The sequence below is a fragment of the Cottoperca gobio genome, chromosome 20 (assembly GCF_900634415.1).
Source record: "Cottoperca gobio chromosome 20, fCotGob3.1, whole genome shotgun sequence".
Classification (NCBI taxonomy): Eukaryota; Metazoa; Chordata; class Actinopteri; order Perciformes; family Bovichtidae; genus Cottoperca; species Cottoperca gobio.
Window position 1 is genome coordinate 2,012,544 of NC_041374.1, and position 10,101 is coordinate 2,022,644.

The window sequence follows — 10,101 nt, forward strand, 5'->3', positions numbered from 1 at the left end:
GGTTTCAGCCGAGGGTCTGTGGCAGCTTTGTTAAGCGACTGCTGGTCATCATCAGCACCCTGATAGGAATAGACCCAATGTTTAAGTGGCCGGCTGTAGCTTGTATGATTATGCTCCCCACCCCCCCTCCCCCTTCTCTTCCTGCGGCAAAGCTCTTGCTTGCCCTGGAGTGAGCCAGTCACTTCAGCTAGTCAGGCGTGGCATCAAAAGGAGCCCTGCGGTAACAGCAGCAGCTTTCCCTGCTCGCAGTCCAGTCAATCTGACTTTGGGTAGAGGTCGATCATAGCTGGACAGAGTGGCAACACATGGCTGAGGGGGCGCGTCCAGCATGGTTGCACCAAACAGGTGTGAACACCATTTCTATTTCCTTCAACACATTAAGACCCTCAAGATGTTGCCTCTTATTTAATGCATAGAAGGGAAGAAAAGATGAGTTTATCCATCAAACAGTGTCGGGCTTCCATGGAGTAGGGATGTGTTGTACATGGTTGGGGAGTATCAGGCTCCCAGAGGGCAGCCATGCCAGACAGCTGGTGTCGTATGTGGTTACTATAGTAGGAGTGATGACTTGATGACATGTGAAGCTGTATAGCCTGCAGGTTGATCTCAGGATCCCTCACAAAATATCAGCAACCTCAACTGACCTCATGTGGCTTCTTCATGGAAAGCTGCTGCCCACTAAAATATCATGCTCCGTGGATGTTTTGCTAAAGGGCAGTAGAACACAGCTGAAGTGCAGAATAGTTTGCATGTTGTGAGATGTAGTCACATTGTCTTTTGTTACACTAAACTGGTTGTACAAAGAACATGGTTGGGCAGTGCAGGCCTTTGCATCGATGTGTGTTTGCGTGAGGGGTTCGCTCTCTACACAGTAATCGTTACATTCGACTGCATTGCACCTTTTGTAGTATTGTAACACATTTAACAACGTAAGTCATTTAACTTTTTCTCTCTTTCACCAAAGGAGTACGTCGCCAGGGGAGACCAAACTGCTGGCCTCTGAGATCTATGAGATCTTGCAGTTGGCTGGTATAGAAGAGGCCGAACAGGCCGAGGCAGCCGCGGCGTCCTGCCAGCGTAAAGCCCAGTTCTTCCTGGGCTCCAACAACAAGAGAGCCAAGACTGTGGTGCTGCACATTGATGGACTGGACGACTCTGTGAGTGTTCACACGGGGAGCATGAAGGACATAAAGGGGAAGTTGGGATCTTTTTTTGGGAGTTGTGTGAGGTACTCGGTGTCAGGGGTGTCACGATGCACCGGTGTCATGCACTGACTCAGTGCATTATTACATCTCCACGTCAAAACATCTGAACTTCTAATTTCACCAAAATCTCTTGTTGGGCCATCGAGTCTGCTGCTGTCATTCTGAGTGTTGTCAGTGCAGCTTAGCAGAGTCTCTCTGGCACATGATAGGGGGGTGTAGGAGCCGGGTTGTAAATGTCAGCCATTGAACAGCAGGACGTTGAGATTGAACCTGAATGCTGCTCTGCAGGAAGCTTGCACCTAGCCAGATTACATTACAGCAGACAGACTCTGGTGCCTCGCTATCACTGCAGCAGAAACACACAGCACTGGCAGCTGGAACCCAAAGTCACGTGAACCGTGTTCCTCAACAGCATGTTGTATGGAGCGATATAATGTTCTGTATTTGTAGGACCACATTTGACCTAATTAACTGTCAAATGGAGCCATGACCTTAGCCCATGACATGTCGGCCCCGTTGTTCCGCTCAGCGCCTCACACCTTTCATCCGTTTCCTGTTGTCAGACTCGAAGGAGCCTTTGTGAAGATGCGTTGCTGAAGATTCGAGGGGTGATCAGCTTCACCTTCCAGATGGCTGTCAAGAGATGTGTTGTCAGGATCCGCTCCGACCTTAAAGCTGAGGTAGGTGCCCGTCCGGACGCGGAAACTCCTCCTGGGACTTAGAGCTGAAACGCATTCTTGCCTGACAACAAATGATAATCGCTTTATGTTTATGGAATAAACGGCACGTTATCCACAGCTGTCCTGATTTCTAATGAAACACAACGCTGTGAAGACACTTCATGTATCTCCGCTTGACATTCAGCCTTTAAACACCTTCAAACCTCTTTAGGCCGCACCTTTTACTGTAACTTATTGATTGCTGCGCGTACTTACACACACACACACACACACACACACACACACACACAAACAGTATGGGACAGTGCACACCCCCGTGCTCTGGACCGTGCTACATGTACAAATGAAGGGTTATGCAGCATATGTATTATTCTTATTATTTAACTTTCCAAATAATAAAGGGACTCAGATTTGTTATATGTAAAGTGGGAATATCTGCTCCCTTCAGTGTCAGATTATTATTATTATTATTATTATTATTATTATTATTATTATTATTATTATTATTATTGTGTCTTCCTCCCCAGGCGTTGGGCACAGCAATCAACTCCACCAAAGTAATGACGGCGCAGCAGGTGTTGAAGATGGCGAATGGAGGAGAGGTGAGGAGAGACTTAAGACCCTTATTGTTTACCTTAAATTACTGCAGACTGATCTTCAGTGTGTGTGTGTGTGTGTGTCTGTGTGTGTGTCTGTGTGTGTCTGTGTAGCCGCCCTTGCCTGTGGCTGAGACTTATTCACACTGACATGATTAGCTAGTCACATCTCTGCCTCAGCCTGCAGGCTACTCTTTTTGCCAAACACATGACCAGTCCCAGTTGTACCATTTCACATCAGTGTTCGACCAATTTACAGCTCAAATATAGTGAAGCTGTGTTTGAAACTGCTTACGTGTGAGATTATAAATAATCTGTAAATGTTTCTGATATTTGTTGCTCAAATAGTGAGAAATAACGTGTCTGCATTAACAGCTGTATATAATATGGCCAGCAGGGGTCAGACCTGGCTCAGGCATGTGTCTGACTCCAGCTGATGATTGTTTGGCTCTGAAGTCCAACTGCTTTACTTAAACCTAGAATTCTATAAATAACTTTTATAACAAAGTGCACGCTGTACTTGTGAATTTAAACACAAATAAAAACATATATTTCTCTTCTGTCTTATTGCAGCGGATCTTGCCATTCCACGAGGACTCTGAGGGGCAGGTAGAGGAGAACACAGACATCCCAGACTACCTGCCCGAGGAGGAGAGTCCGTCCCAGGAGCAGGACAAAGCCGTCACACGCGTAGGCTCCATCACAGACGGCATGGGCTGGCTCAACACGGCCGCCAACTTCCTGACCCGCTCCTTTTACTGGTGACCACTTCCTGTGTTTCTCTCTCTGCTCCCTGTTTTCTCTAAAGTACCATCCAGCTGCAGCCTTAGCGTGTCGCAGCTTTGTCCCGGACTGAGCCCTGCCTCGCGGCCCCCACACTAGTCTAGACTCCCCTCTGCTAAGCACACAGAACCCGGCCGCCATGTGTGAGCAACAAGTGCTGGACTGCCAAGTGGAACCTGCAATAACTTTAACTTGTGTATATATTGAGCTACAAATCCCACCACTGGCTGTATGTGCACAACTATATACTAGCTGCATACGTATCTCACCAGACATAGCCAGGGGACTTCCAATCGGCCGGAACCAAATAGCATTCTGGGAGACGTGTGGCGGGCGTATTGAACTGAGGCTGATTCTGAATCATGGAAATTGGGAGTTTCTTTTTTCTGTGTGCATGACTTTTGGTTGCTTTCCTCCTGTCGTCTAGTCCCAATCGGTTTTTCTCGTGACTATACATATTTTTCTTTTCATATTTTTCTTAATTGATTTATTCCCCCCCCCCCCCCCCCCCCCCCCCTTTCAGTTTTATTAGCATGCTCTTTGTCTTTTGTGCCAATCTTGCCTGATGCCTAGATCTGCGATTATTCTGTGTGCCTTTTTTTTTTGTTTTTGACATTTTACTATCAGTTATATATTTAATATTATTATTTTTTCATCATTCATTCAAATAATTTGAGCGCTCCGAGCATGTCAGATGTTACGTCTGTGCTTTATCAAGCAGCCCCGGCTTTCAGCTTACTGAGGGACGTCTGTTCGGTAGAAATAGTCAACTAGACACCAGCAAGAAGCCCATTCAGCCACCGGCTTGGATGCATTAGGCTGTTGCATACTGAGAGAAGCGGATCGATGCACCACCCTCACTGCATTTGGCTGAACTGGTCCTGTGATGATATACTGCAGCACAAATCCAACGTGAGCTCTGCGGTGGCAGTGAGTTGACTGACGGCTCCTTGTGTTAATTGCACAGACTTCAGGCTACCTCTGCTTTCACATCAGCATTATAGTCTTTTGTAGTTTTAGTTAAACCCTCGCGCTGCATGTAGAAGACAAACCTGTTAGCTGCCTGCTTGTCAAACGCTTCCCTGGACTCCCGCTGACATTGTTACAGCATTGCTGCCCCACCTGTTCGGTTCCATTTTCAGTTCAGCCAGCAGTGTCCTTAAAGCAGAGACCATGTTGGTGCACGCTCACACACGCAGAGGACTCGCTGATGCTGACATGTGAGCAGTAGTGGTATACTGGAACAACAGTGTGGTTATGTATATTTTGTAAATGGTGCCTGATTCCCTAAAATCTCAGACCTTGTGAAGGAAGATTTTGTTCCGTTTTGTAATACTGATCTTCATTTTATGTTACAAAATAGGATTATAGCAGCTAATGCTAGTGAGTTTATTCCTTTTCTTTAGCCTTTACGACCCCGTGACTCACACCAGGTTTAATTATTATCTCCTTTGACTTGTGTGAGTGTCATTAATAATTATTATACACAGTGCTGACCAGGCGACTTTTATTGTTCTGATGGTGCATAGACGTCACAGTTGGTTGAGGTCAAACGGATAGAGGAAGGCACAGATTGACCTGAATTAATGATGACTATTCTCTGGAAAAGCAATAATAATTGTTTGCATTACATGTAGTTATAGATCAGCATCACCCTTCAAAATAAGGATTTTGAATAAAAGGTGTTAGTTAAAAGTTAGGATTATCATCAGTATTAAAATGTCTTCTTTATTTGTCCATTTTGCACACAATGAATCTCTAAATTGCATCATGTAATTTCATTTTTAATATTTGGTGTCGGCTCATACTGCAAAGAAATACTTGAACATTGTTTCTTATGAGCTGGTCTAAGTGTACATTTAGATGAACCACATCTGTAAGGTTGAAGAGGAAAAGAAAACACAGACTAAGTCCTCAGACATGTAACTTAATGTGTACAGACTCCACCCGTCTGAAATGTAATATAATGTAATGCAGATCTAAGAACTGTAGATTCCCTTACACTGTTAATGCAAACGATGATAAACTTCAAATCCAAATGTGTCTGGTGCTTTTCATTTTTGCGGCTGGTTATATTGAACATGATGAGATGATTTCCCCGTGTTCATGATGCTCTGCATGGCATGTGCAGTGGTCTCACCACTGCTCCAGACCTTACTTTGTCAAATCAAATAGCTGAAGGCAGCAACCATTCCTCGCCGAGAGAGAGGGGAAATTCAGTTTTCTTTACTGGTGCATAAGTGAGGTGCCCCAGGGCGATCCTGTGGCCTGCCCACCACCTCCCCCAGACCCTGGTGCTGGTAGGCAGGCAGAGGCAGCAGCCAGCCCCAGCTGGAGGCCCTGGAGCCACTGCTGCTGATGCTGATTCTGATGCTGCTGCTGCTGCTGCTGCTGCTGCTGCTGATGCTGAGCGTCCAATGAAACGCTGTGCCAAGCTGGAGGGAAGGCCTTCACTGCCCTGCTGTATTATCTGAATGAAGCTGACTAGAGGGCTTGTTTAATGGAAATAATAATAGGGATGATATCGGCCCGTCATCGGTGTCGGCAGATAAAATGAACAAACATTTCCTCCTCAGGCTGATATGTGACATTAAATTAAATGTTTTACATGTTTCCTCAGTCGAAGTAGTTTTCTTATTTTGCCCAGTGGATGTACATTTTGAAAAGCATTTTATTTTCTGCATCTGCCCCGTGGACCATCACGATAACGGTACAAAGAATCATGTTGATTCCACGACGTGATGATGTTCTCTGCGTGTATACTGGAAGAGGCAATCGGCCAACATGAGTTAGGAAATGTTGGATAATCTGCAAAAGTCCAATATCGTACGTTCTTCAATTGGAACAGTTTTTAATATGCTCAGTTACTCATTGTGAAACCTTTTATTCTGTACAATCCTCTGAGAAAAGACAAGTTGAAATGTATCCTGACGCATCAGACGTTCATAAGTTGCAGCACAACTAGTGTTTTAAGTTTGTATTCGTATGTATGAAGAGGTCCAGCATTTGTGCAATCTTTCAGAGGGTTAACCATATCATAGTTCTGGAGCTTCTCAGATCATGGTTTGCATCAGTGTCTGGATATCCACCGTTCACACTGAGCAGTGTCGAAGAGGCCGCTGCGTTCTGAGCTCAGACTTCTCACTTCTCGCCACTAGAGAGAGACAGTAAGCCTGACAAGATAACAAACGTTAAAGTGTGGCGTCCAGTGTGTAATCTGAAAACACTTGTTTGTAATTAGTTGACCTAAGATGTGTAATGCTGAAACCATCCATCCAGCATGAGCAAGAATCCTCATAACCATTAACACACACAGCCTGTGACATGCTTCGCTAACCTCAGACTGTAATATCTGCGGACTAATGCAGCCATAAGGTTGTTTTTAGAAGTTAATACCTTTTCTCCACAATGCCTGCGCACTAATGTAAAAAGCCATTTTCACTTTTAAATGATTTCCCTCCAGGGTTCACGTGCTGCCTTTATGACGACTCCTTCCTGAAGTTTTCTTTGCACATAAAGGGGACATCCTCCAGAGGACGAGAAGGTGGCACTCACCTTTCACTGTCACTCCTTGAGTTCTGTGTGATACACCACCTTGCCATTCCCCCATGTTTCATTCCCACCCCCATCAGATAAAACACAATCAGCGTGTCTTGTGCACAGGCTTCATCTCCCCTCATGGCCATATCAGCCTAGTTGCATATATGTGCATAAATGTGTTGTCAGTATCATCCTCCCACCTGTGCGTATTTGCATGGTTAATCTGCGCGCAGGGGGGAGAGGCCTGATGGAGGGGAGATAGGTGCGTCTCACATCCCCTTGGGCTCTTGAGGAATTTTATTGGAGGTTTAGCTCCCAGTCAATGGGATCAGCAGTAAATCCAGCTCAGAGTCTGGCAGGAAATGATGTGACTCTGGCAATTTATGTCAAATAACTTTTGAGGATGTGTGAGTGTAGCGATCAGCGCTACCGGGGCGGCAATAACTCTTCGGCGGGGGGGCCCCGGTGAACATTTAATTGAGACATTTTTCTTTATCCGGAGCGAAGCGCAGGAGCCGTGTTGTTGTGTAACGAGATGTAATGTCTCTCTTTATACGGGGGTCAACATCCGGGATGAGGGAAGGTCGCAGGCTGACTGTTTGAGCATCCAATTTGCTCACGTAATACTCGCTCCACAGGGAGTAAAATCACAAGAGTATTAAGTTACACAGTCCACATATCACAGGCAGACATGACACCCTGTGCTGCGGGATACAGTGCACCCTTATGGTTTCATGTGTGGCCTGTGAGTGTGTGAGGGAACACACATGTTAAGTGAATCTGAAGTGAAATAGAGTTTGCATTCGTCTATTGTCCTTTTTCACATAGTAAGTGAGCAAATGGTAAAAACTGTTAAGGAAGATATTTTCACAACCTGGCAACCCCAAAGCTATTATAACTGTTACATAAAGCATTACCAAAATGTCTACCGACTTTAACAAATCCATGAGTTACAAGCTCCTCCAGGGGGCTTAGGGGGTACCGAAGTGTACTCAAAGGTAGTAATACTCATAATAACTCATACTTATAATACTGGATAGTTATTACTGATGCATGTAGGCATAAAGCACCATATAATGTGTAGTGTAGCTGGTCAAGGTGAATTTCTGTGGCAGCACAATCTATAATAACAATGGATCACACACTGTGAGATGATCGTTTGTCTTGTAGCTATGTACAATATTCATCTGAAGTGATGGAAGAAGTATTCAGAGTCTTTGTAACGTACGACATTAAAGTAAAGTGAAGTAAAAGTCCTGCATTCAAGCGTAGAATCATCAGGGAAATGTGCAACTGTTCATTATGGAGCAGAAGGGCCCCTGTTAGTGTATTATGTATTGTAATATTTGATTATTATGAATAATACATGAAAGGTTTAATGTGTAAGATATGCCAGAATTTTTACTTTATAACATACTAACAATAAACTACAATGTGAAGAGGTAACAGTGTTGATGTTATGTTAAAGAAGTCTGTGTGATATCTACTGGTGCTAGCATGCTAACAGCTAGCTGCGCTCCGTCCAGGCTGTAATACCACGTGTTCCTCTAGAGGTGCTAGTGAGTCACTGCAGCTCCAGTCTTAGGCTGCTGACGGAGGGCAGGAGTCCGTCTGACGGAGGCTGCAGGGGCTCTGCCGACCTCCCTCCTCCCCCCCCCCCCCCCCCCCCCCCCCAGCGGGCTGCTCTCCTGGCTGCGCCGCCACCGGGAAGATGAGATGAATATGGGGTCGTTTTCTAGTTTCTGCCACTTTGGATTTAGTCCAATAAACAAACTAATGTAATGTTACACGGACTGCAGCCCCGTTAACATCAGTGCTCAGTAAACACAGATGATCAGCGCATGAGACAGCAGCGTATCTGACCGGAGATCAGCGCTTCAGCAGTGTGGATGAGTTGTGTTATTCTTGCCCTGCTGACTGTCTGACAGGCATTACACACAAAATACAAAGAATGAATTAGAATACAATAAATATGCCAAACTACTACAACCAAAATATAAACATTAGAGATTGTGTGTTGCCTGTTTACAGGTGAAATATTGCCCCCTATTTCTTTGGAGCAGGTGGCTCAGAATTACACATTGAACCTTTAGCGTGTAAGTAATATTATAAAAAATAAATAAAAACCTATATGTATGTCGAATCCACAAAGAAACTAAATTAAATACATTTAAATTGTAGAAGTATTGAAAAATAAAGTAAAATGCAAGTAACTAGATATTGTAGCTTACAATACTTCAGTAAATGTAATTACTTTCCACTACATTAATATGTAAAGTAGACGTCGAAAATGTTTAATATTTGAAAAGTAGTGAAGTGTGGTTGCAGTAAAATGCAAGTACTTCAAAAACAGTAACTGAGTACTCATCTCTCCTCCGGTATAAGGTGAAACACCTGAATTAATTTAATTTAAATATATTAATATAGGCCTATATATATATATATATATATATAAATGAAATCGTAGTTGTATATATCTTGCATTGTGTATCTCTGTGCGTGCTCCTCCTCGTGCAGCAGCTTGCATGGGGCCCTTGATGAGATGCACGCACACACAGGCAGCTCATAATTGTGGCCATAGCTCATTATTGTCCCTCGGATGAGTTGGATCCACCGGGGGGAGCCTCGTCCTCTGACACCGCCACGTCCGACAACCACTCCAGGCACTGATTGGTGGGATGAAATATTGCCGGCGAAAATTAAAAGGTCCCAGTGTCAAAATAATTCATGATATGAATATCTTCCCGGCTTGATGAAATCGCTGATATCTGGATTAGGCGGATAATAAAAGCGATCAGGCTTCAGTTAAACTGTTCCAGCAGCGGCGGGAGAGGGGGGCATCTTCTTTATGTGTCAAGAGAGTTGGGCAGAGGGGGTCAAGATACAACAAGTGTGTGCGTGCGTGCACGTGCGTCAGTCCTTGTCGGGTTGTGTGCGGTGCAGTTCACCACACACCTAGACCTGCGATTTGAATATCCGCTGTAATTGTCCCAAAACGGCTCATCAGTGGATCTGCCCGCTGCCATTAGGGCCCAACAATATGGTGTGACATTCAAATTCCCCTCAATGACAGGTTATTAGGAGCCCCAAGCAGCCGGCACATAATTAAGCACCGTAACGTTGACCTGTAATATGAAGTGATGGCTCAGTCGTACAGTGGGTGAGGATGGAAGAGGTGCTTTGTTAAAACACAGGACAACTGGGGCATTTTTTACACATGGAAAAAACTGATCATAAAAAGAAGGCAGATGTCAATGTAAAAAATTCAACTATGGAGGCAAATAACACAGACTATGA

At 44.6% G+C, this 10,101-nt stretch overlaps 1 protein-coding gene across 2 annotated transcripts in view; it reads left to right on the forward strand.

Moving 5' to 3' along the window:
* armc1 (armadillo repeat containing 1) overlaps positions 1 to 3,768 on the forward strand; it is a 7,467-nt gene extending 3,699 nt beyond the window's left edge. For both annotated transcript variants that reach the window (XM_029458042.1, XM_029458043.1), the window contains exons 4-7: positions 965 to 1,157; positions 1,769 to 1,885; positions 2,413 to 2,487; positions 3,055 to 3,768. In XM_029458042.1, coding sequence (XP_029313902.1) covers positions 965 to 1,157; positions 1,769 to 1,885; positions 2,413 to 2,487; positions 3,055 to 3,246 — 577 coding nt within the window. In that variant the 3' untranslated portion in view covers positions 3,247 to 3,768. The remainder of the gene's footprint in view (positions 1 to 964; positions 1,158 to 1,768; positions 1,886 to 2,412; positions 2,488 to 3,054) is intronic.
* The last annotated feature ends 6,333 nt before the right edge of the window (positions 3,769 to 10,101 follow it).